The 26,825-nt window shown below is 45.5% G+C and overlaps 1 protein-coding gene across 4 annotated transcripts in view; it reads left to right on the top strand.

The window, feature by feature from the left end:
- CYRIA (CYFIP related Rac1 interactor A) overlaps nucleotides 1-24,873 on the top strand; it is a 103,405-nt gene extending 78,532 nt beyond the window's left edge. For 3 of the 4 annotated variants that reach the window (XM_047782609.1, XM_047782610.1, XM_047782608.1), the window contains exons 4-12: nucleotides 8,563-8,684; nucleotides 9,946-10,051; nucleotides 12,322-12,458; nucleotides 12,932-13,009; nucleotides 13,177-13,293; nucleotides 13,384-13,463; nucleotides 15,307-15,433; nucleotides 18,877-18,947; nucleotides 21,280-24,873. In XM_047782609.1, coding sequence (XP_047638565.1) covers nucleotides 8,563-8,684; nucleotides 9,946-10,051; nucleotides 12,322-12,458; nucleotides 12,932-13,009; nucleotides 13,177-13,293; nucleotides 13,384-13,463; nucleotides 15,307-15,433; nucleotides 18,877-18,947; nucleotides 21,280-21,343 — 902 coding nt within the window. In that variant the 3' untranslated portion in view covers nucleotides 21,344-24,873. The remainder of the gene's footprint in view (nucleotides 1-8,562; nucleotides 8,685-9,945; nucleotides 10,052-12,321; nucleotides 12,459-12,931; nucleotides 13,010-13,176; nucleotides 13,294-13,383; nucleotides 13,464-15,306; nucleotides 15,434-18,876; nucleotides 18,948-21,279) is intronic. The other variant, XM_047782611.1, reaches the window with a different exon arrangement.
- Nucleotides 24,874-26,825: the final 1,952 nt, after the last annotated feature.

Consider the following 26,825-nt stretch of genomic DNA (forward strand, 5'->3'; position numbering starts at 1 on the left):
TGGTCAGTGTTTTCAGTGCTATGTACTCCCGCATCCTGTCTGCCTTTATCTGTATCGTGTGTTTCTTGTAAACAACACAGAGTTGGCCCAAGCTTTTCAATCAGACTGATAATACCTACTTCATAATTGGCACGTTTAGTCCACTTACATTTAATTATTGTACGTACATTTCGTTAATGTTTGTATCTGAGTGAATCTTCGTATCGATTTCCATTTGTTATGTGTGCTCTTTGTTTCTCTCTTAATGTCATCCTGCCTTTTGAGTAGATCAATTTTTAGTATTCTCTTTTGTCTTCTCTGTTAACTTTTTACTTATGCCCCCTGATGCTTACTTCAGAGATTGTGATAAACATTTCTTTCTTTCTTCCTTCCTCCCTCCCTCCCTCCCTCCCTCTCTCTCTCTCTCTCTCTTTCCTTCCTTCCTTCTTTCCTTCTTTTTTCTTTTTAGGGCTGCACATATGGCATGTAGAAGTTCCCAGGCTAGGTGTTGAATTGGAGCTACAGCTGCCAGCCTACACCACAGCCACAGCAGATCTGAACCGCATCTGTGACTTACACTACAGCTCATGGCAATGCTGGATCCTTAACCCACCGAGTGGGGCCAGGGATCAAACCTGCATCCTCATGGATACTAGCGGGGTTCACTACTGCTGAGCCTCATTAGGAACTCCTCAATAGCCTTTGAAATGTGTTTGTATTTGTCATCTCCATAGATTGTTAATATTTAGACATATTTTCTTCTTCCAGCGTTCTCCATTCCTTCTAACACAGCTCGGTCTCTTTGGTATTATTTCACTTCAGTCTAAGGACCTTCCCTGGGGAAAGGATTTGGATGGCATCTTATGCTTATATCACACGTGACTTGTTCAGTATCTAGCATAGACCTAGGCGTGAAGTACTCGTTTAGGAGCTTTGATTTCCTCATTGATGCTAATGCGGTAACAATCTGCAGAATGTCTCCTGCATCAGGAAGGAATAGCAGAGGTGAGGATGGGGTCTTAGTGGCGCAGGGACGCATGGAGGGCTGACATAAGGCACGAAAATGTAAGAACATTGGAAGAACATGCCCTCTGTTTCAAAGAGTATGTAACTTTATTGGGAGATCAGATGCAAGTACATTGAAGAGCTAATAGTACAGGTAGCAGAGGAGAAGTCTGTAATAGTTAGAACCGAGAGCGAGGGATGGGCTGGCCAAAAGAAGTACAGGCTCTAGACTGGGCTGAGAATGGGTTTCTAAGCACATGGTAACGGAAAAATGATTTTCTTTATAAGAAAAATCCCACCTTTATGGGCATAATAAGAATACCAGAAACAATAATGGTGCTTGATGGGGAAGGAGGCAGAGTTAAGAGAGAAAATCTCAAGCTTCCAAACCGTTGTCCTCTCAGAAAGGTTTTGAATATTTTGACCCATTAGGACTACTGGGTCCTACGCCTTAAAACAGGTGGGGGTGTCAGATGAGGTGACCATCTGGGCTTTTTTCTTTGTTGACAGAGGCTGCTTTTTGCTACTGCTCCTTTCTGTCATATCTCCCTCTCTGGTACCCTCCCCTCTGCTAAGGTTGTTCAGAGGAGGCCAGATAATCTTGGGAGAGGACAGGAGGAAAATCAGGGATGTTTGGGGTCATTTTACAAATGAAGCAAAAACAAACAAAAAGCAAAGCAACAGAACAGACCTGGGAAGCAATTTGGTTTATGCCAGCATGGGGTTCATTCACAAAGATTCTTTCCTTTCTAGCACTTTTGCTTTTGAAGTGCCTTTCATCTGTCAGTGTCCTCATTATGATCCTATAGGTTGTGGACCCCAGGACGGTGCAGGGAGGAGCCGGGGCGCTTGCCAACTTGGCTTTTTTTCCCGAGAATTAATATGCTACCCAGGGGGTGAATTGGTTTGCCCTGAGGTCTCAGCGAGTGGTAAACAAGTTAAGATCTGGATCTCCCAAACTCCATCCTTGGAGCCCCCCCCCCCCCGCCCCCCGCTGCTCCCCATGACATCACAGGGATCCCACTGCCCGGGAGTGAAATAAACAAGCCTTCACGGATCTTAACCTTCCCGGCTCTTTGCCGCCCCCCATCGGATTGCTCCACGGGAAGGGGCCTTGACATAGGATGACGAATATTCCTGTACAAATAGGTCAGCCCAGTCACACTTAACATTTTCCAATGGGCCTTTGTAGTTAGTATTCTACTATAAATCATTTCCATTCTGTGTTCCCCTAATGTTAATATTAGATATTTATGTTTCTTAGTTCATCCTGGAGGGGAGAGGGGTGGGGAAGTGAGGGAGTGGGTGGGAATGAAGAGCCATAGATTCAATGTCTGGCTTTGGCACGTCCTTTTTGCTGTACCTCTCTTCACTGTTTATACAACAGCTGGTGGGCTGCAAAGATAGGGATGTATCCTGTTGACGAGATGCCAGGGCTTCCTTCAACGCCAAAGACATTTCCAAATAAATTGTATCTTCTGCTCCCATTATCTTCGGTTCATTTGTTTGATTCTCTGTCAGCTTTGCCATGAGGTCCCGAACAGGTTGTTAGGAGAAGGTATGTGTGTTCCTGGTGCTTGTGAGACAGAGTGCATCCTTGGCTGATGTGCAGAGATAAGAACACTTCGATTTGACAGCCCTGTTCTGGGTTGAGCCCTAGCTGCTGTGCCCTGGGGTCTGTTCACCAAAGATGCTTGTTCCCGACAAACAAAGCCCCTGGCCACCTTCCTCGCCAGCCGCCCAGTGGAATGCCAAGCCTTCTGCTTTCAGTAAATAGCACCACCCACCCCCATGAAACCTCCACCTGACCCCTGTGGCTCCAAAACATTGACAGTTAGTATCCACCATCACCAGCAGAGTGAGCTGAAGGAGGATAAATAGATGTGTAAACAGAATGAATACTGTTTTGACTTTCTTAATTGATAAGGTGGTATTTTTCCATTAAAGATTCTAGGCACTTGGAATTCAGCAAGTTCTGGACAATCAATATATGCATCCAAGGTCACAGTGCACATGACACATTTTCCTACTTTCCTCAATAGCAAGTTCAGAATAGGGGTTTCAATCACTGCCTGGGGAAAGGTCAGGATAGGCTTGTTCCGGGGCTCCTAGATGTGTTGGTTTCTGAAATTGCCTGTGTAAATCACAGGGCTTCTTCACAGCTTCATTGTTAGATGGGAGCAGTCCAGCTCTCTATAACCGTTCTCAACTTGGATGGAATAACTGGTGATGACGAGAAATTTCGAATGTGATTCTTGAGAAGAAACATCCTGGGAGATTTTGCTAGCTGCCACTGGAAATTAAAGACCCATGTCCATCAGTAATATTATAGGTGTGCACTTGTGTGGGTGTGTGCCTGTGGGTTCCTTTGACCAAAGGTCAATCTTTGTGTTAAAAATAGAAAAACAAAACCTCTAATTCAGAGTTCCTGTTCACCCAGCAAATACTTTAGGAGGTTGCTGCTGGGTTAAATAGAGTAACCTCTTCAGTCACTAATTCTTGAAGGTCTTTTTCAAGATGTCTCTGACATCTGAAAGCAGTACACATTTTAAAAACACGGTGGCCCACTGAATTTGGAGAATGCCAGAAGTATAGACCCCCAGCCTCTCAAAGGACTGCTCCAGACAGCAAAATGGTAACAGCCTTAGAATTGGAAGAGTAAACATTAAATGCAATTTTTCACTCATCAATTATTCTATTAGTGTTTTAGCTGCACCGAGGAGACATCTGAGGCTATAGATGAACAGTGAGCTATTTAAAAACACAAGTGTTAATGAAAGTGCGAATAGCCATCTGATTATAGGTAAATGCATGTTGTCTCCATGGTAATAGTGAGACGTAACAGTATAAAAGTTATTTCGGGAGAAGAGATAAAGGAAAAGATCTAGAAGTAGGAGGATCTTCATTTCTTTTCTTTTTTTCCCTTTTTACAGCCACCCCTGTGATCTATGAATGTTCCCGGGCTAGGGGTCAAATCAGAGCTGCACCGAGGCCTATGCCTCAGCTGCAGCAACACCAGATCTGTGGCAACATCAGATCCGTAACCCACTGAGCAAGGCCAGCGATGGAACCTGCATCCTCACAGAGACGAGGTCAGGTCGTTAACCACACAGGCAACTACCAGGAGACCTTCATTTCTTTCGCTGCTTCCCAACACCCATAGTCTCCGCCACCTGGTCAGTTTCCTCATTGATTCACTGAGGAATGACATGGTTCATAGGCGTCCCCAGTGGGGAGACCACAGGGGGGGCACTGAGACCAAGAATACAGACCCTGTCTCCAGAGATCTCAGAATTCAAAGCCAAGCAGAAACACCATCACCAAACACTGTGAGAAGTGTATTTAAATCATTTGTTTCAACTCTTCAGCACATTTTTCTACCAGTATCTGCTGTGTGCTGGGCATGGTGCTCAGTCCTGGAGCAATAGTGTCAAATGAAACAAACAGGGCCCGAGGCTCACAGGCTGATGGATCAGAGTCTCACGAATTAGCCCTGACTGTCCGGTCACTTAGCTGGGGGATCAAAGTGGGATGAATCATGAACTTAGGGATATGGGCCAATAGCAGATGTCACTTAGGGTTACACAGTCCTTTTTCCATTTGGAAAAGGAAACAGATTAGGACTTCTCCCAGTCGGTCTCCACCTTAGGCGTGGATGCCGCTTGTGATTTGAATCTCTCCTGAGAATTTTACAGCTGCCTGGCCCAGAAGGCAGGGATGTGCTGCTGGCACCAAGGGCTTCGTTATTAGCTGGAAGGAAAGACAGAGGAAGGAGGAAAGAAACGAAGGCCTGCAATAAGCCTAACAAATTATGGAAGAGAAGGAGCCAAGGCATTTCTAAGTCAGGATCGTTCCTGGCGAAGGATTGATGGCTTGGATTTCTCCCATCCTCCCCACCCTGCCCCTGCCAAACAGGGACACAGGGGAAACATTACTAATAGGACACTAGGATATCTGCCCGAAGAAACCTTTTCCCAGAGAGGGAGGCTGGGGCCGGGGGATCCTGTCTCACAGGAGAAAGTTACTGCCAGCAGAAGGGATTACTCCCTCCATGTTACTCATCCAGCTCTTTGCCTTCACATAAATGTCAGTGTGGATTTGCTTTTGGAAGTGTGGCCTCGCCTGGGACAGAGAGAGGAGCTTGCCTCTCTGTGGCCAGCAGCGCTTTTAGGTCAGGCCACCAGAAACCCTCTTATTTTTGAAGCACTTAAGAAAAGACCTCTGTTATTAAAAAGTAAGTTTGAAATCTTTCTCCTTCTGTGTTCCAGTGCTCACCAAAAGAATGGATGTTTTGTCTTTGCTTCCCTAGTGCTCCTCTTCTAGACCTCTTAGCTTTTTTTTTTTTTTTTTTTTTTTGCTCTTTAGGGCTGTACCTGTGGCATATGGTAGTTCCCAAGCTAGAGACTGAATTGGAGCTACAGCTGCCGGCCACAGCCACAGCCACCGCAAAGCCAGATCCAAGCTGCTTCTGTGACCTACACTACAGCTCACAGCAATGCCAAATCCTTAACGCACCGAGCGAGGCCAGGTATTGAACCCACATCCTCATGGATACTGGTTGGGTTTGTTACCACTGAGTCACAATGGGAACTCTCTAGACTTCTTAGCTGTAATTCTGTTTGTTTGGGTTTTTTTTAATTTTTTCATTGTAGTTGATTTACAATGTCCAACTACAATTTCTGCTATACAGCAAAGTGACCCAGGTATACATATATATACATTTTTTCTTTTTTTAAATTCTGTTTTGTTTAAAACTTAGCAAGTGGTGACTTGCTAAGGTGGAGCCACGTGACAGCAGCCGAGATTAGAAGGCTTCCTTTTATGGCCTCCAAGTCCCTTTTTCCATACTACTTTGCATTTATATTCAAGTAGACTTACCTCTCAAAATCCTGGTCACAGACTATTTTTCTTTTCCTTTTCCTCAAATATATGAATGTGAATTTATATGTATATGTATATGTATATGTATATGAAATTGTCTTTGTGTTTAGCTTGTGAATTTTTGACACATTCATCCAAAAGGGAAAGGAGTTGAGTGAAGAATATTTGATTTTTTAATATATTTGCTAGGATCTTTGCATTTTGTTATATTTTTTCTCCCCTGACTCTCTTTCTTACTTGGAAATTGCCAGCATTACCCTGGAATTCTGTCCCATTGCAGTGCTTCCTGGCTTGCGGGTTTCAGGTTTCTGTATCCACCACCATATTGCTTTGAGAAGAGTGTGGGAAGCAGCAAAGGATGAAATATACAGTGTAAGAGGGGAAGGGTAGCCAAGGGTAAAGGATGAACACCTTTCTTTCTGTCCTTCTGCCTCCCAAGCTAGGTTCTCTACCCTGACCTGGTGGGTCTTTCCTCTTCCAGGCCCAGCTGAGCTTTCTCCTGCTGCCAAGCCCTCCTCCTGCTCGGCATGGGTGCCTTCCCTGGCCTTGAAGCCAGTCGGCTCAGTCCCAGCCCCTTATGTGGAACAGTCTCTGCCCTCCCAGATGACACCCACCTCACCCTTCTCTGCACCCTGGTCAACATGAGTCCCTCCTCACCTGCTGGTTGAACTCCATCTCATTCCTAGAAGGAACCATTTGCCAAGTTTCTGGATACTCTCTGAGAGCCTATGCTTTCTTTTCTTCTGCACGCTGATCCATCTCACCCTTCACATTGGGGACTCACCAATGTCTTAGGTCTCAGCAGGACCTGGGAAGTAAAATAGTCTAAAATATCTCCATGGGCATCCCTTCTCCAGGGTCTGGCCTTGGATTAGTATAAATCCAGCAGATGGTGACTGAGTGGGAGCAGCCCCACCTGGCCCAGCTCCTCTGATATTCAGCCTTTCTGAAGACGCACCAGGCATGGTCAGTGCCTCGCTTCGATATCACCTGTTTTGTGAATTTTCTTTTCTAGTCCCCATCAAGATTAGTCAAAACTGGGATTTGAAGTCTGTTGGGAAAATTGAGTGCCTTAGGACTTGGACTTTTTTTTTTTCTTTTTTTTTTCTTTTTTTTTGGCTTGCACTCACAACTTGTGGAAGTTCCCAGGCCAGAGGTCAAACCCATGCCACAGCAGTAATCAGAGCCACAGCAATGACAATGCCAGATCCTTAAACCCCTAAACCACCAGGAAACTCTGAGACTTGGATTTTTGAAAAGAGATCTTTAGGAGATGACATCTAACCTCTTTTTCTATTAGCAATGCCTTTTTTTTTTTTTTTTTTTGCTTTTTGGGGCCGCACTTGCGGCATATGGAGGCTCCCAGGCTAGAGGTTTAATCAGAGCTACAGCTGCCGGCCTACACCACAGCCACAGCAACAAGGGATCTGAGCCACGTCTGTGATCTACACCATAGCTCATGGCAGTGCCAGATCCTTAACCCACTGAGCAAGGTGAGGGATCGGAACCTGCAACCTCGTGGTTCCCAGGCAGATTCAGTTCCACTCCGCCACGACGGGAACTCTAGCAATGCCTTTGTTTTAGATGGAGATGAATTCCTAACTAGGCCAGGCAAGAAACCCATTTTATAGGTATGGTGAGGTAAATAAAATCCAATCTTTACGGCCATTCAGCTTCCACCCACCAGCCCCCACCAAATCCTCCTACAGACAAAAACATGACATCGGCTCCAGGAATGTAATCAAGTAGGAATTCACCGAGGAGCTAAGGGGATGTTTCTGTAGCTGTTAGAATATTTCTTCGCCTTGAAGCTTGAATGTGCTATTCATTTTTGTGGATACTGTTCCTGGTATACACCAAAGATCAGCAGTCCAGGCATCTTTGAAACGAACTCCTTGCACTGCTTGAGTTCATGTTTCGAAGAGAAATCTCAATGCTTTCTACATATCATCATGTCGGGAAAGTACCTCTCTGTCCTGCAAGGATTATCTAATATTTTAAGCTTTTGTAATATGGAAATATAAGGGAAACTCTCTTCCCATCTCTACCCTCAGAGTCACAGATTTTTCTATAAGTATTCAATAGCTTCTATTAAAAGTGGACCCCTAAAAGAGACTGCTTATTCTTCCTATCACCCACTGTACCACTTGGCCCCTAGTAGCTGTGTAAAAAAAGGGTTCTCTACAAATAAATCAGTGGGCGTTCCCGTTGTGGCACAGCAGAAACGAGTCCGACTAGTTTTCATGAGGATGCGGGGTCCATCCCTGACCTCGCTTGTGGGTCGGGGATCTGGCATTGCTGTGAGCTGTGGTGTAGGTCACAGACATGCCTCGAATCCCGTGCTGCTATGGCTGTGGTGTAGGCCGGCTGCTACAGCTCTGATTCAACCCCTAGTCTGGGAACGTCCATATGCCAAGGGTGTGGCCCTAAAAAGGCAAAATAAATAAATAAATAAGTGCATACGACTTATGCTTGCTTTGTTTACTGTGCGTGAAATATTGACGACTCTTTTGAGCTGCGTGATGGGCAGAAGTTGTTTTCATCCTCCTTCCTTAGCACCTATTATGTTAAAGAGTAAACACCAAACCTGCAGGAGTGGAGCAGAATTGTCTGGCAGGTAGAAGTGAATGCCAGGCCTCTGCCCGGGTTGTTTATAAACACAAGCCCTCTGTGTCTTTTGCTTTCCCATCTGCCTAGATGCCCAGCCCACCGAAGGAGAGAGGGAGATATGGAACCAGATCAGCGCCGTCCTCCAGGATTCCGAGAGCATCCTTGCTGACCTGCAGGCTTACAAGGGCGCGGGGCCAGAGATCCGAGATGTATGCCAATAATAACACCTCGCTGACAGCACCCTTGGTGGAGGAGGAAGCCCACACACATGCACACACACAGCAAGATTAAGTAATAGCTCTAGTGTTTCCTAGCACGCTAGGAAGCACAAGGAGGGTGATGTGTCCTTAAATAATGTATGAATGGTCCCTTTTATTCTAGTACATTAATCTGAGCACATGGTGCCCTGAACCACATAAAGTACAAGCCATTCTCTTCTCTGACATAGATTTGACATTGCAGAACTCGCATTTAAACAAGAATGTGTCAGTGTGATACTTCATATAAGGGAAATATACATGTAAAATCCAGGAGCACTTGAAATATGAGCCATGAGGTCTGGGTTTACATAAACTTTCCAACATTTTGTAATAATTTTGGCCGGTGCTAGCAGTATCATGAATAAGAGCCATAAACAACGTCCCTGTAAGTAGCCTGCAGGTCTGTCATCTTGAAATGACATGGGACATAAAAAAAATAAATGCAGGAAAAACAGAACACCAACCAAAAGAAAAAAAAGAAAATTGTCAGTGTGGCTTATGAGATGTCATGATACCTTCAAGACAAGAAGCTCCACCCTCCTTTTGTTTGAGAGAATGAGTTTGGTCGTACTATCAGTGCACACACGCACACGCCCCCACACACACAGTCTTAACTGCTGTCACCACCATTATCTGGAAAAAAAAAAAAAATACTTCCAGCACCCTAATCCTCAAGCTGCTAAAACTCAGACAAAATAGCATTTCGAAGAAAGTAGCAGCCTATTAAGAGGTCGTTTTTCTCCTTTAGGGGTCACCATTTAATTTAGGTAATTTAGGCACTATCACACACTGGCAGAATGTAATACATATTAGAGAGAAAGGGAAATATCTACAGAATCTTTCCTTCATAATGAGCACTCGGTCAACTTTAGAAGAATCTAATGGTGATGGAGGAGGGCTGAATTGCTTCCAATTAGACATGCATTTTTTTTTTTTTTTTTTGCACTGAAGATAAGAGAAACAAGTAAAATGACATGGTATCTAATTGTAGAGCCATTTGCGTTACATTCAAGTGCAAAATCGCTGTTCTAATGGAGCATCTTGGCGGACATGCGCATGAACTGACATCCACTGAGGAAGCACCCATTAGCAAAGTACATCAGGAACTGTATTTTTTTTTTTTTTTAACTAAAATTCTTTCTCAGTCTTAAGCTGTGAGGATGTGGAGCTTACTGCTTTTTTTAAACAGACTGTTCTCATGTTTCTGCAGGCCATTCAAAATCCCAACGATATTCAACTTCAAGAAAAAGCTTGGAATGCAGTGTGTCCTTTGGTCGTGAGGCTAAAGAGATTTTATGAGTTTTCCATAAGGCTAGGTGAGTGTGCGTTTATGGTTTTCCTGTCCCATAAGATTCGTTGTGGTATTTGAGAAAGTAACAGGCTCATCTCAGTGTGTTGGAAGCTGTCCCAATCCATCGCTGTGTGTGATCAGAGGCCACTCATGTATAAAAACACCTGCTATGTCCACCTCTGTCAGTCCACCTCAGGGCGTCTCCCCCTCTGTTTATTGGCATATTAAGTGTCTCTACTAATAGGTGTCCCTGTGGTTTTGTTTTCAGCTAAGTCTGACTCAACAATTTTATTGTGTGTCTGATCACACATGGAAGGATAGAAAAGCTGGAAAATTACGGGTTACCTGCTAATCCCAAAAGAACTTGGTTGGCTGGAATCATGGCTTACATTTAGTGTGGTAAACTATAAGAAAAACAAATATGAAGTTCTGTCTGTAAGCTTTAGAAAGTCTGTACAGGAGAGTTCTGTCTTGGCGCAGCAGGTTAAGGATCCAGTGTTGTTACGACAGCGGCTCTAGTCGCTGCTGTGGAACAGGTTCGATCCCTGGCCCAGGAACTTCCACATGCTATGGGTGTGGCCAAAAAGGAAAAAAAAAATTGGTGCAGGTACAGGATGGCTTTGCAGAAACTGGAATAAGATCAAGGCTGGCTGACGACAGGCTCCATGTGGCCATCAAGATGATATAACCTCTCCCCCAACAGTAAAGCTCTCTGAGGTTTCACTAGTTCATATAATAGATCTAGAACGAGGAGGGGGTAGGTACGTTTTACTCGACTTTTGTCAGAAGGGAATGCCTCATTCTAAGAGTTAGACAGAGAAATGCGGATGCCCTGGTGGAATAATAGCCATGACGTCGAGAGAACTTGAAGCTAAGACTCGAGGGAAGAGTTCAATGAACTGCACTAGAAGGGAGAGATTCTGAAGACTCTTACGTGGAAGCGGGAGCGACTTCTATGTTTCCTCAAAGTGTGAGTCAGGACACCCCGAACTGAAATCCGAAGGAGCGGAGCTTCAGCTCAGCAGACACAAAAAAATGCCACCTGTCAGAGCAGGTCAAGGTCAGACGAGCTGCCTCAGACGACAATGTGTTCCTGTAGACAGAAAAGGCTAGTGATCCCTCATTAAGAAACTGGAAGAGACCTCTCAGGAGATAGAGTAGGTGTGGCACACTCTTCTGGAAGGAGCCAGATAAGCTATTTCAGGCATGTGGGCCATCCCGTCTTTGTTGCATCCGCTTTCTTTACTCTGCCATTGTAGCACACAAGTAGCCACAGTCGAGACCTAAAGCAGTGAAAATAAAGCATGGCTATGTTTTTAATAAACCTTTATTTACGAAAGTTGACTGTAGGCCAGATTTGGGCCGTAGGCCATCATTTGCCTACCCCTGCTCTGCAGGACTGGTTAAATGACTCGGTGCCCTGAGAAGTATATTGAAGAAAAAACTGGAAGGAAGCTTTGGGAACCCACAGGTTTCCAGGGCAGCAATGGAGGTGGATATGGCAGAGGATGTGTGTCAAAATACTGCTGAGGTTTGGTGAGAGTACAGATGCAGAGAAGAGCTGGAATGGACTGGAAGTTTCTCTCTCTGCAAAGCATGGTTTTTAACTGATGTGTTTAGAGCCACCTCATCTCCACTGGATCTTTTTTTTCTTCTTTTTTTCTTTCTTTTTTTTTTTTTAGAGCCACAATTTCAGCATATGGAAGTTCCCAGGCTAGGGGTCGAATCAGAGCTGCACTGCTGGCCTACACCACAGCCTCGGCAACACCAGATCTGAGCTGCATCTGCAACCTACACCACAGTTTGTGGCAACAGCGAATCCTTAACCCACTGAGTGAGCCCGGGGGTTCAACCTGCATCTTCATGGATACTAATCCGGTTCATAACCCGCTGAACCACAGCAGGAACTTCTCCACCTGGATCTTGAGTGGCTGTCTCATGCACATGATCCAGAAGCACCTACTTGTGGTTTCTAACAGTGCTAGAGTTCGGGACTACAGAACACCCAAAGGGCCAGCTGGGCTTTGGAAGACAGTTTACAAAACTGTGTGGCCCCGGGTGGGGGCGCTCTTCTGCAGTGGAGGCAGCCTGCCCAGGCATGGGGGACGGCGGGCAGTGCTTCTTTTCCGCATCCACACACATCTCAGTTCGCATAGTTCTGGGCAAAAACCTGGAGAGGAAGGACTCAAGCAAGTTGTCTCTGAGAATGTCCCCTGGGGCTGCAAATTGTGCTTTTGGGGGGAAGGGGGTCTCTGTGGGCCACCTCAACTATGTCTGTATCCCTTCGACTTTCAGAAAAAGCTCTTCAGAGTTTATTGGAATCGCTGACCTGTCCACCCTACACGCCAACCCAGCACCTGGAGCGGGAGCAGGCCCTCGCCAAGGAGTTTGCGGAAATTCTGCATTTCACCCTACGATTCGATGAGCTGAAGGTGAGGCCGTGTGGGCTTGGGCCGCTGAGCGGATTTGCACGGAGTCCCGGTGTATACAGGTGCTCCGAGCGGCTGTGAGATCCGGGGCAGAGAGATGAGGGAACTGTGGCTTCTTCCCTAGAGAGACACGGGGTGTGGTGAGGCTCTCACTCCTTGTGGTCAAAGTGATTCGAGACGGTGGTCTGTACATGGAAGTTTAAAATCAGCCCCGTGCAGCCAGGAAAACATTTCAAGTGTCTGTTCCTCTTTGGGAACAGCCTAGGGTGACTGCCCTGAAATCTAGCTTAGGGTGAAAACAGGGCATAGTTTTAAATAATGATGCTCTGAGTGTTTGTTTTTAACTGGACGTCGCTGTGACTCTGGGTAACAGAGGGAAGTCCTGGTGTGAGGGCAGAATGTAGTTTCTGGGCTCCCGGTGTGTGTTGCCCATCACATGCTGAGAAGGGACCTCTTGCCCCGCTTCTGAACTGCAGATGAGGAACCCGGCCATTCAGAATGATTTCAGCTACTACAGAAGGACCATCAGTCGCAATCGCATCAACAACATGCATGTGAGTTCCCGGATCTCCGGGCCTACCCGCCTGGGCACCACGTCTCTTCTGATTCCTGCCTCGGGAGGGGAGACGATGCGGTCTTTGTAATTCACTTTCCAGGGGACACTGTTTTGAGATGTTGACATCTCTTTATCAATCGCATCTTGTCGTTTTCTTTTCATCAGCTAGACATTGAGAATGAAGTCAACAATGAGATGGCCAATCGAATGTCCCTCTTCTACGCGGAAGCCACGCCAATGCTGAAAACCCTCAGCAACGCCACCATGCACTTTGTCTCCGAAGTAAGTGACGTCGGACGGCGAGGCACCTTTCGCCCCGTGGCCCGTAAGAGCTGCCGTCCGAGCTAATGCCCATTTGTGTCTCCCATCTAGAACAAAACCCTGCCAATAGAGAACACCACAGACTGCCTCAGTACGATGACAAGCGTTTGTAAAGTCATGCTGGAAACTCCGTAAGTTAAATCGGGGGTGGATTCCCGGTCAGAGTTCACCTGTCTCTGTGATGGTGACGGTGATGTCTGACGTTTGGCTCAGCACCTGAACACTGACTTATGTACTAACGGAATGAATTGTATAAGGAACTCTGGGTGAGGGGGTAGTTAGGCCCATTTTAGAGCCAGAGAAGTCGAGGCCTAAATCGGTTAACTGATCTCTTCCCAAAGATGGCCTAGCTTGTTAGACTGCAGAATCGAAATTCAACTCAAAGAGGCAGGAGCAGCTGTATAAGGATCAAATGGAGGATTGGGTTAAATAACTGGCTATGGTTCTAAATACATTGGAGAAAAGATTTGAGAAGTTCCCATTGTGGCTCGGCGGTAACAAACCCAACTAGTATCCATGAAGATGCGGGTTCGATCCCGGGGCTCGTTCAGTGGGTTAAGGATCCTGCGTTGTTATAGCTGTGGTATAGGTTGCAGATGAGGCTCAGATCCCATGTTGCTGTGGCTGTGGTATAGGCTGGCGGCTACAGCTCCGATTCAACACCTGGCCTGGGAACTTCCATATGCCATGGGTGCAGCCCTAAAAAAAGAAAAAGAAAAATTCGAGTACCAAGAATAGAAATGGTAAGACTATTGCAAGAGTGATAATGAAAATCTCTGTCTCTCTCCATCTCTCTCCCTCTCCCCCCTTCTCTCATTCTCCCCCCTCGCTTTCTGCCTTTCTCTCCCTCTCTCTTCCCCCCATCTCTCTCTCTCACTCCCTCTCTCTCCTTCTCCCCATCTCTCTCCCCATCTCTCACACCCTCTCTCTCTTTCTTGCCCCCTTCTCTCTGTCTCTCTCCCTCTCTCTCTCTCTTCCCCCCTCCCCCCGTTCCTCTCTCTCTCACACGTGCACACACACACACCTGCACACACATCTGCACACACAGTGGTTTCTTCATGCTTAAATTAGTTACTGGATTTCAAAAACGGTAGAGGTTGTTGAGGACGAGGCAGTGTGGTGATGAGGGCATCTACTCTCCAAAGCCAGTGTCCCACTTCCTCTTCTTATGTCTGCTGCCCTTCTGTGCCCATAGACAAGTGGTCTGACCTGCCTGGGCCGGTTTCCTCATCCGATGAGGTTCCCGCAGTGCCCTGGGTGGTGCAGAGTGTTGGGCAGAACTGATGGCATCAAGCGCACCTCATCAAATTGGCCTTAACTTCAGAGATTTCACTTAGATCAAAGTTGAGATTTATTACCGATAGAAAGAGTCACCACCCTTGTTGTGGGGCCGGTTCCTCATGAAGTCGATATTAAGAAAGCCTCTAGAATCATCAGTGACCCTGTCAAGGTAAATGACCAAAACTCAGACTCCACAGATACGCTCAGCCCAATGAATGATCTGTAATTTCTTTTAGGCATCTTTGCCAATCCAATCCAGCCTGCAGCCTGTATCTTAACAAAGCAAGTTCCCCTGACTCGAGACCCGATAGCCGCTCTGTCGAAATGCGCTTGATTCTTTTTCTCCATAATGAAGCCATTATTCTCTATAATCTAGGACAGCCAGAGAGACCTGCTATAAACTATTGGAGATTAATGGGTGGGGGAGTTCCCTACGGGATGAGCTGGCCCTCTGAAGGGCAGAGAGAAGAGAACTGTCTGCTTGCAATTTACCTCGTTTTCGCACTGGCGGGGCGGGTTCCAGGGGAATTACCATCGCTGGGTTTCTTTAAGAGCATCTTAACCTGGTTGTTGAGGGTGGACGATGCTTCTCAAGAGAGGCCTGGAGGAGGCTGAGGTAGCCCGTCGTGGAGCCAGAATCGCCCGCGCTCGGCTCCCGGGGCTCACGCTGCTGCCGTTCTTCCTCTCCTCCAGGGAGTACCGGAGTAGGTTTACGAGCGAAGAGACGCTGATGTTCTGCATGAGGGTGATGGTGGGCGTCATCATCCTCTACGACCACGTGCACCCCGTGGGGGCTTTCTGCAAGACGTCCAAGATCGACGTAAGCACCCTCGGGAAACGGGCGCTCCCCATCCGAGCGGGCGACCTTGCTGCTCTCCCTCCCTCCCTTCCGTCGTCCCCCACCGAGGGCGGAGCTCTCCCCGCAGACGGATGTCCAGTCCTGTCTGTGTGCCTCCAACGAAGCATCCGACCTCAAACGCAGAGCAGGAAGCCTGTAGAGGGGCTGAGAGGGGAACGGTCCCTGGGCTACAAGCCTCCCCTTCGGCTTCCCCAGCATGAACGTACATACATCCTTAGGTGTTTCATGTGGCTCAATGCGAAAGGCATTGGGAGATACTGGATTGTAAGATCCCAGGGGCAAATCCCAAACAACGCTCCTCTGCCATCACCCTTACAGGTTGCGCCGCCTGAGTCCCATGCCTTTGCTTGTCCTTGTAATGTGCCCGAGCCCTTTCCTCTGCCCAGAGTGCCCTCCCCCTTCTCGGATGGGTGGGTTCCTTTAAGACATTCCTCCGATGTCACCGCCCATCTGCTGCGCCCTGTGTGGATCAGAGCCTTGCTTCGGCTCTGACCCCAGAGTGCTTACCACGTTGGATTTTCCGGCTCCTTCACACACTCGGAGTTTGTTGACCAGGACAGAGACCCGGATCTATACACCTCACATCCGCCTGGCGGTGTCTTTGGCACATAGAGCATGGAACTCAATAGATGCTCCTTAGAGCTCTTGCTGAATGAATGACTGTGATTGGCAAACAAATGATTTTGGTGTGCAGGCGTTTTCCTGTTGACTGTAGGATAAAGCACACCTCCTCTCAGCCCAGCTACAGCACCTAGTAGTGTATCTCGGGTATAATTTAAAGCCTCTTAAGTGCAGGTTAGGACCTCGGTTCTAATTCTGACACAGCCACGTGAGGGCAGGCACCCCCCTCTCATTCGTCTGTACAGAACAGCATCTCTGGTGCTTTAGTTCTTTGCAGACAGAAGGTCCGCATGCCCAGAAGGACTATGAGTCTGATGGATATCAAGAAAAATTAATCAATTAATAATGCAACTTGAATTACACATGTGGAGGTGCTAGCTCCCTCTCATAGCTAGTCGTGGTTCTTCATAGAGTTTTCATTATTTTTAATGTCATTATTTCTATTTACCAAGAAAATGAGTATTACTATAAAATTTGGGGGAAATACAGGAAGTCAACATCTGTAAAATTAAATATATCTTTGGCCACCTCACCGTGGACAGATGATCACCATCAGGATGTCAGCATAAATATGTCCCCTCATTTTATACAGATGGGGTGTGTGTGTGTGTGTGTGTATACTTAACAACTATAGCACCCTGCTATAATTGCTACTTTAAATTGCATTTCATTTGCATAACAGTAGATTATGGAAGGTTTTTTCCATACCAATAAATATACATAGTGTATTTTTTGTTAGGCTTTAATATTTTTTATACCATAGATTGAGTAGAAATAGCTCTATTCATAACCCATGGATATCATGCGAATATGGATTGAATTTATTACCTGGTACTTGTAAGACATTCTCACTTACCACAGCCATTTGTTAACCTGTCACAGACTCAATAATTAAAAATATACTGGGTACAATTACGTCTTATAGCGCTAACCTTTAAAAAACTCGCCCTTGCTTGTCATCTACTGAGTCTTTCCCGCGGAGGCTGTAAACCTTATATAATGTTAGATCTAACCACACCCAGTCTTGATGAAGTCTGTTTGTTCATGTAGGCCTCGCTAAGAAAGGTTTGTTCATACTGATATTTGCATGTGTCTCTAAGAAAGTTTCGTAGTTACTGAGCACATGTCTGTGAGGGGCCATTTTTCTTGGAAGACATGAAGGAACTTCTTCCAGAGGCCAGCCTGCTTCTAAACCAGCAGTTCCATGCGCTGGGCTTATGAATCCTTAGGGGTATCCGCCTCGCTAAGAAAGGTTTGTTCATACTGATATTTGCATGTGTCTCTAAGAAAGTTTCGTAGTTACTGAGCACATGTCTGTGAGGGGCCATTTTTCTTGGAAGACATGAAGGAACTTCTTCCAGAGGCCAGCCTGCTTCTAAACCAGCAGTTCCATGCGCTGGGCTTATGAATCCTTAGGGGTATCCGCATTGACCGTGAAGAAACTAATATTGAAATAGATGCCGTTATCTGCACTTCCAAAGAGCAAGTTCGGGAATGCAGAATGGCAGTGCTGAGCTCTAGAAACCCGGCCAAGGGAGACACTCACTGGGTAGAGACAGAGACAGAGGGCGATGTTGGAAGTGGACCTGGAGGAGTTTACCAAACAGAGAAAAGGAAGAGAACTCCAGGCAGGGAACTCATCAGAGCGAAGCTGTTGTGGTCCAGAGGGAAGTGCGGTGTGTAGAGCACAGGCGCTGCTCACGGGGGCCAAGAACACAGGCTGGAGGGAGGCGGCATTTGGAGCTGAGTTCCTGAAAGGGGAATGGAGTGACCGCATCCAGAGTCACGCCTTCACCTCAGTCCCCAGCCCAGATGGCACCCAGAATTCCAGACCCCGCCTCCTCTGGACTCCTGAGGCATGGCCGGCTTCAGGTCAAAGGTCATCCATTCCCCACAGATCTGCTCTTCCTCCTGGGTTCCTGTCTTAGGTAGTTCACTTTCCTCCAACTCAGTCTTGAAGCCAAACACCTGGGATTATATGTATTATATAATGCGATCTACATAAATTCCGTTTTCTTGCATTTCCCAAAGTATGAATAAATTATATCACAAGGGCGCAAAAAGCTAAGAAACTTGCCGAGGTTCACAAAGATGCTAAATATAAGGAAGGATGGATGAAAGCCGGGCATCCTGCCTTGTGGGCCACCTTTCTAACACCATCCTGTCCTTTCCGGCTCTTTCCTGGTCTAGTGAGGGAGACCAGTTAATCTGGGCACTAACACCTCCAGGTTCTCTGAGAAGTGCCAGCATACTCTTGGGAATACAAAGAGGTGGTGGTTACTTCCACCTGCTGGAGGTAATGAGGTCAGAAGGGGCTTTCTGGTGTTGTCGTCTTCAGCTGAGTCCTGAAAAAAAATCATTAGAGTTTGCCGGTCAAAATGCTGAAGGAGGAAAAACCTTCTAGGCAGAGAGATTACATAAAACGATCAGGTTTGCAATCCAGTCAGTCCGTCTCAACGGAGCACAGCCCCGAGGAGAAGCTCTGTCCTTGGCTCTGGAGTCCAAAACAAGCAAATCAAAATCTCGAGCCTTTGTCCCCAAAGGCCAGACACATAAAATATTCAATCGTAGTATAAGATGAAAACTGATACAGACCTTTCTAGAAGCCCAGAGAAGCAATTCCCTGGCCCAAGGGGCGTAGGAAAGTCTGTTGGTCATTTCTGTGTTTGATTTCTATGGGCAGAAATACTGTGATTTTATTATGGACAGATGTTATGATGGACAGATTTGATGACGAGCAGAATTACCAGAATATTAACAAAATCTTGTGCTTTCTCCTCCAGATGAAAGGCTGCATAAAAGTTTTGAAGGAGCAGGCCCCGGACAGTGTGGAGGGGCTGCTGAATGCCCTCAGGTGAGCCTCAGCCCCATGGGGCAGCCAGCCCTTCAGTTCCATTGCAAATATAGATGCCAGAGGGCTGCAGCATCAGGCTTAACACCCTGCCTGTGTTCACACATTTCATCTTCCCAACAGCCTGTTGAGGTCAGCCCCATTTTTTTATCATCCCCTTTTTACAGGTGGAAGAAACTGAAATCTAACTTGACAAAAGCAGATGGCTGAGCAGGACCTAGACCCAGGTCTGGGTGACCCCGCAGGTCCAAGGCCGCATGGCTTTGTGGTTGGCAAGGACTTGGCACAAGAAACAGCTTCCTGCGTGTCACTTCTCCCTGAACTCTTGGTTCCCCAACCTGGCTGCAAAGACTTATGTGGGGAGCTTTCAAAAACACAGTCGCTCAGGGTCCAGCCCCGTTCTAAAGAATTCATATCATCAGGGTAGGGGCTCAGGCATCCATTCTGTCTGTGGTTTTGTTCTGAAGGCCCCTGGGTGATTCATATGCAGAGTGGCCAAAGCCAAGAGCTCTGCCCTACACTATCTTGGGGCCCTTGTATTTGGCCAGGACTCCTGACAACTCCTTACTCCTAACGAGTCCTGCTCAAGCACGGGCTGTCTTCCCAAGGACACATGCCCTTAACCCACTCCAGGGAAAGGATTGTTTTTTTAGCAGTGGCATGTCTACAGGAGTTGATTGAATCATGCCAGTCTGGATTGCAGTCTGGAAAGTTTATGGCCCCAGCTGTCTTACTCATCTTTGACTGCTCTCTGTTCCTGTCAACATCATGCATGTAGTAAAGGTTCAAAAAATACAAGCGGAATAGAGCAATACTCTTCTACATATGTATAACACATGTGTTTCATGCTCCGCTCGCCTTCACACAGTTTCATGTAATCATTGCAAGTCAGAGGGTTAAGAGCTATTTTCCCCATTTGATAAATGAGGAACTGAGATGCATGTGAGATGAATACACCAGGCCCTGATTTTGATCCTGTTTTGTGGAGCTGCTGAATCATCTTTCTTCAGAACAGATGCAGCATTAATCTAAGAACCTTCCAGATTCTGTAGGTGAACCAAGGTGTGCTCCGTCGTTGCCCATTTCACGGAAAGCTGGCTTTCCACACTCAGACTTTAGTTTCTGATTTTTCACCTGTCCAGCTTCAGGCAGTCAAGCAAGGCTTTGAGAGCAGGGCACTGTTGTAGGCTCTGAGTCCCATCCGAGTCTTGGCATTTTGTGTCTACTCCAACACTGTGATGAAGTCAAAGAGCACAGACTTCGGAAGCAGTCAGACCTGGAGCCAAATCAGAAGTCACTAACTGTTTACAAATCATGCCTTGTCATATTTGTCATCTGGAAGGGTTCATTTAACAGTTTATAGTTACCAAATCTCAGTTTTCTTATCTGCAAAATGGAGGCAATAACCTGTCCTAGAAAGAGTTAGTGTGAGTGAAGTGAAAACTTCCATGGAGCGCCAAGGAAACAGTCAAGATTTTTTTACGCATGAATCCTTCTTTCTTTCCTTTTCACAAATTATTTGCACAGCAGTTAATGTGAGGATACAAATTACGCCACTTTTTTCAAAGTATCTGAACTGCCTTTGCGCCCCCTTGTGGTGGCAATGCAGATAAGCATACCCACACAGCTTTGAGACCATAAGGGTTTAAGTGTTGGGTAATGTTGGATGCAAACCTATATTTTAAAATTTGTGACTCAACACGGGTGCCTGGATGGCCAAGATTCTGCACTCACACATGGGAGGCCTGCCTCCTGGGAAAATAGGATTGCTTATATCTCCTCCATGTCAGTATTTGATTAGGTAGAAGATCTACTTGCTTAATGACCATAATATAAAATTCCTTTGAAAGGAAGGATTCAAGATTGAATCCGAGACTACTCTGAGCGTTGAAGCATGGCCCTTTGTCTAAAGGACCAATGCCTGGAGTTCCCATCGTGGCACAGTGGTTAACAAATCCGACTAGGAACCATGAGGTTGCGGGTTCGATCCCTGCCCTTGCTCAGTGGGTTAACGATCCGGCGTTGCCGTGAGCTGTGGTGTAGGTTGCAGACGTGGCTCGGATCCCGAGTTGCTGTGGCTCTGGTGTAGGCCGGCGGCTACAGCTCCGATTCGACCCCTAGCCTGGGAATCTCCATATGCCGCAGGAGCGGCCCAAGAAATAGCAAAAAGACCAAAAAAATAAAAATAAAAAAAATAAAATAAAGGACCAATGCCAAGTCTGATCTCTAAATATCAGTTGTGTCCCCCGAGGGAAAGATGAGTTGGTGCGTCATGACCGAGGCTTTCTCTGAGCGCTCTTTCCGCACTAACTGCCATCATTTTCTCTCCATCCAGGTTCACTACAAAACACTTGAATGATGAGTCGACTTCCAAACAGATTCGAGCAATGCTTCAGTAAAGCTTTGCTCAGAGAAGAGGATCTTTGTACTGACCTCAGAAGATGTATATGTTTACATAATTTAATACAGATTGATGTTAATACTCGTGTATTTACATAACCTCCTTGTCACTGAAATATATGGACCTTGATTTGTATCCTGACTGACTCAACCCAGCAGAGCATAAATTGACTGGAGAGCCTTACCTATGATGTCTAAAACAAACAAACAAAAAACAATCCTTCTCCAAAGGCAAAATTCAGAGACTTTATCTTTGCACCTATAACCATCAGAAATGCCTAATGGCGTGTGGCCATGTTTTAATTCTAGATGTGTAACCTCTCTGGGAAGTATAGTTATAGAAACACAAGCTGTTTGATTTCCTGTGTCAGTTCAGCTACAAGAAACACAACGATTATCCTGACAGAGGGAGAGAGGGATTCAAGAAAAGAAAAATGCATGTGGAGACACGGACCCAAGTGTTTGGAATGCAGCAGGCCCCCTCTCTTTCCCCAGACGGCGCACCATGCGTGCAACTTGTCTGTTTGCACGGAGTTTATTTACCAGCACATTCTCTTTCTCATTTGATTTGCACTCGCTAACCTTCTCTTTCCATTTCGCAAGAAGAAAGTCACCTGGGTTTGCATCGTTTCATGGGAGGAGGCGAAAATAGATGTACTTTGTGGCTAGGCTGGTGACAGTGCTTTTCTTGGTGGGGGGAGCAGGTGGGGAGGAAAGGCGCCCAGGCACCAGGACAGTCATATTTCTGCTTCCACCCTCTGACCACAGGGACAGGGATATGGAGCTCTGGCTTTGAAACTGTGGGAAAGGTGGCTGACATGCCAGTTTATCTTTGAGTGCTGGGTGCACAGCCCCTTCTAATAGGAGCCCTGTGCTCTGTGGACCGTTCATGTGGCAGCAGAGATCTAGGCATTTAATCAGGTACCAGAAACCTGGGGGAGTTTGGAGGGTAAATTTTGTTTTCTAGTTACCTGATATTTAAAAGGCAACTCCTCCACCCCTCAACTGCCAGCTCGTTCCAATGTATAACCTCTGATTTGAGGACCTGGATTATGTCCTGTTGATTCACAGAGTGATTTTGGGAGATTCACTTAAGCTCTGGGTCTCAATTTCCTCATCAGTAACATGAGCAAACACTAGTTCCCATTGTAGCTCAGTGGGTTAAGAAGCCAACTAGTATCCATGAGGATGCAAGTTCGATCCCTGGCCTCGCTCAGTGGGTTGAAGATCCGGTGTTGCTGTGAGCTCTGGTGTAGGTTGCAGATGCAGCTCAGATCTGGCATTGCTGTGGCTGTGGTGTAGGCTGGCTGCTGCAGATCCAATTCATCCCCTAGCCTGGGAACTTCCATATGCCATCGGTGTGGCCATAAAAAGAAAAAAAAATGGGCAAACAAAACAGATACTCTCCAATAATCCTACAAGACAGTGAGCCAATAAAAAGACTGACCATCCTATCCTTCCTTAGTAAGTAGAGTCCAGGAAACACCACCCCACTTGCCTTGATTAGCCATCCAGTGAGGGTCATCCTGTCTGTAGATCACAGCTTAGCCTGGAATCTTGGAGATCTTCTCTCTTGATCTCCAGTGGAGAAATGAGATAGAGGATGAAGTCAAACAGGATCACCCCCCACGTGGGACTAGAGCCCAGGGAGCCCCTTCCTGACTCCGTGACCTTTTCCTCTCACCACGTGGCCTATGGTACATACGATGGGATGATGCTAGACACTTTGAAAGAAACCCTCAGCCTGGCCCATGTAATTGCTTGCCCCTTCCTGATGGAAGAAGAGTTGCCCAGGGAATGCCATCTCTGGGAGTTGGGTCTGGGTGCATCAGGGTTTGGTGTCATTCGTAGTGTCCCAAGGAATGAGCTGTTGCATCATTCCTTTCCCAGATTTCAGTGGCCAGCTGGCATTCTCTGGAGTCCTCCAAGAAAAGGGGAGAAGGACTTTGGTTTTATTGACTTTTAACCGAGAAATCCAGTCAAGCAGCAGAACAGATCCCCTGGTCTGTATCTAAATGTCAGTCAACCAAGAGAGGAAAGGCCCTTTTCTTTGGAGCTTTTCAAGTTGAACGAGCGCAGCTGCTCTGATGGGGGTTCTCTTATTAGAGGAGAAATGTGCACGACGGTGGCTTTCAGGACCTTTTCAGACCTGGGGATTCTAAAACCCTAGAGGAAGCCAGAAATTGGGCAGACACTGGGTGAACCAATTCATTAAATATTCAGCTTAAAGAAATGTTCTTCTCCTGGGAGGCCACATGTTACCTTTGGGGAACAACTGTCAAGACTAGAAATAGAGGCACTCACTGTTTGTCATTCCTGTCTACTTTTTTCCCACATCAGGGGAGGAGAGTATGTCTTAGAGAGAGGAAAGGACTTGCAGATAAAGCGGTTGAGCACATATGTAATTTTTAATTAGACTTTCTATCAAATGGGACCAAACATATTGGAGGGGCTGCTGACCTGCCCCAATTCAGCCAGGCCACCTTGTTTCAAAGCTGAGATTCACCAGTACCTGGCTTCTCAAAAGCCCAGGGCCGGGACTGTTGCCTCTGATTATCAGGAGGACAGGTTAACTGAATGTCTGTGATCACTCACAGGTGATGGGCCGTGGGTCCACTCCAGAGCTACTGTGGGAGACAAATTCTCTTAACAGATTGTCCTCTAGGCATCAGGAGTCCTTGAACAGTCATATATATATATATATATATATATATATATATATTTTTTTTTTGTGCCACGTGCACACGTGTCCAAGACCCGTGGGTGGTTTAGGGAAAAGTGCTAGCAACAGTATCCATGTCAATGTTAAGTATATTTCATATCTGATGTCTCATGCTTTTCAAATAAAAGTGTTTTCCATTACTCAGATATTTATTTTTGGGCGACAAGGTGAAAATTAAAATCCTCAGATACACTGCGCCTTTGGCATTAAAACATTGTTCTCAGAAACTTTTATGTGCCGCTAGGAATTATTAAAAAAAAAAAAAAAAGGGAAGTGGCAATAGGAATGTTTGAATTGTGGTGACCCATTGGGGTGGAGTATTAACAACCAGAAATTAAGTCTTGGATACCATCCTTTAACTATTAATTACTATCATGATTCATCAGTGTTTTCTCCTAGTCATCACCATTGGGATATTAATGGTAAACTGGGGTTTTTAATACATCATCGCATTGAAGTAACAGTGATTTCATGCCTCCTCAAAAGGAAAGTGAAGCCTACTCCATCTTGGGATCTAATTGTGCAGTAGATATCAGAGACTTCTCATTCAATCATGTGTCCTAGACAGCTACAAATTTTTCTAGATGTTAACATTAAAGATTGGAATTTTACCTTAAAGAAACGAAATCTTTGGAACCCAATTTCCCCGCTCCATCTGTAAAGGCTGTTGCATAGACAAAGCTGTTTAAAAGATGTCACATGTTGTTTGCTGAAGTCATTGTAATTTTTTTGCCTGCTTTGCCTCTTTTGTACAGAAGTTTTGAGTGTGAAATGAAAATTAAAGTTTGGTACATATATTTAAACATACACCTCTTTTATATGATATTCAAGTTTGAGTGAGCAATAAGCACATGAGCACAGATCCTTGCTAAACATAGATATTTGCCAAACACCTGATCTGGAACCAGGAAATCACACCAACTGTCCTTCTCTAAGCCTCATATACAGCATGAAATACCCAAAATAAACTACGAGTACTTGGTACCATCTGCATCTTCTTCATTTCAACAAGGACCACCATTGTTTTTTAAAAGACATTAAAATATACAGATACATGACTGATATCTAGAGATGCAGGTGATCTACTTGTCAAGGATGCCAAGAAACCCTAATATGTGCTCTTTCATTTTTTTTTCTTTTGAGTGCAACAGCATTCTACGGATTTGCTAAAATTAGAAAATAACCTATTCCATAAAAGGAATTTTTCAGGCAACTTAAACTCTAAAGCAATCCTCTTAACTGATAAACATTGAAATTATTCTAGAGCATTACTTTTAATGCCTGAACCTTTTAAGCTGATCACCTAAGACTTAATTCTGTGTGCTCTCAGCGAGTTAGAGTCCCCAGAAGAGACCTTCCATGATGCTATGTATAAAAGACAAAGGGAAATTAATAGGAATGGTAAATTTTCTGTAAACAGGTAAATTATAAGTAGACAGAAACTGGAAGAAGAAAAAGAGAAAGGTGTCTTAGAGAAGAAAAAGAGAGACCATAAGCAAATGCATTGAGTCAAAAGACTTGAAAAAAAAGAAGTAAGCATACATGTGATTGCTAAGAGGAACACAGCTAGAATGGAAATGAATACCCTTCACACAAACAAGAAATTTTGTTCCTAATCAGAGTTCTCTTGGAAGGATGGTAAAGAAGAACTCAGCTGGCACATTCGTGAATCTGAGAGAATATTTGCAATCTGTTGTCACACCTGATTTCATGCTTTGATTTGTCAGTAAGTAGTCAGGATTTCTAGGTGTTTGCTGTCCTAAAGGTTTATGGGATAATTAGTCATCATGTTGTAACTGACCAATTAAATAATATAATATTTATTTAAAATCTTCATATTCATCAAGGACATTAATCTATCCAATGCCCAAATCCTGGTCACTACTAGCAACCTCCACCCACACTGATCAACCTATGGGTACCTCTCATGCCAGTAAATAAGGAGCTCTTGGCCATTTTGTCTGCTCCAGCTCAAAAGTTAAATTCCAAAGAAGGGAGCTTTTCTGCCCTGGTCACATCAAGTTCCTGGGAGGGTATTTTAACTATTCTAGCTCTTCTTTTGGATGTCCCAGACTTCTCCCAGAATTTAGTTTAGAAAGTGCATTTTAAGCTGAAAGTTCTTATACATTCAAGATAGCCATTTCTCTATGAAATCTTCCAGTTGTCTCTATCAAATTGCACATTTCAATATTCCTCTTTCTCCGCCTATACTTTCTGTCCATTTTAAGTTGTCCCGGTTTGCCCCATAGCAGTCCTTTTCTCAAGTCAGGAGCTATATTTTATTAACAGTCCTAAGCCACCCGAGAGCTAAAGTCTTCAGTGTTGTGGCTTGAGGAGCAGTTGTTCTCAATGATGTCCTATACCCTGGAGAAACTCGTCTCTAGAAAATATCAAAAGTACTTGGAGGAGGCTATGAAAGTATTTCCTTCCAAATTTCAATAGACTTGAAAGGATTTTTAAAATCCTTTTTGCATTATAGAAATAGTGCCATCACTCTGGGGAGAGGTTAGAAAGGTTGTGGTGTTACATGCAAATGTGGGTGGAAAGGATGAAAAGACGGAGCTCTAGGCTGAACCACGTGAGCATTTGCTATCTCCCAAAATATGCCCTCTCCATCCCATGATGCTACCTTTAATGCACTCTCTCTTCCTTGTTATCTATCTAAAGTTTACCTGGGCATCAAGGACCAGGTCATACTCCTCCATGAAGCTTAACCTAACTAGCCCAGTCCATGATAAGCCTTTCTTTGGGGGTCCCCT

This window comes from Phacochoerus africanus, chromosome 5 (genome assembly GCF_016906955.1).
Source record: "Phacochoerus africanus isolate WHEZ1 chromosome 5, ROS_Pafr_v1, whole genome shotgun sequence".
NCBI lineage: Eukaryota > Metazoa > Chordata > Mammalia > Artiodactyla > Suidae > Phacochoerus > Phacochoerus africanus.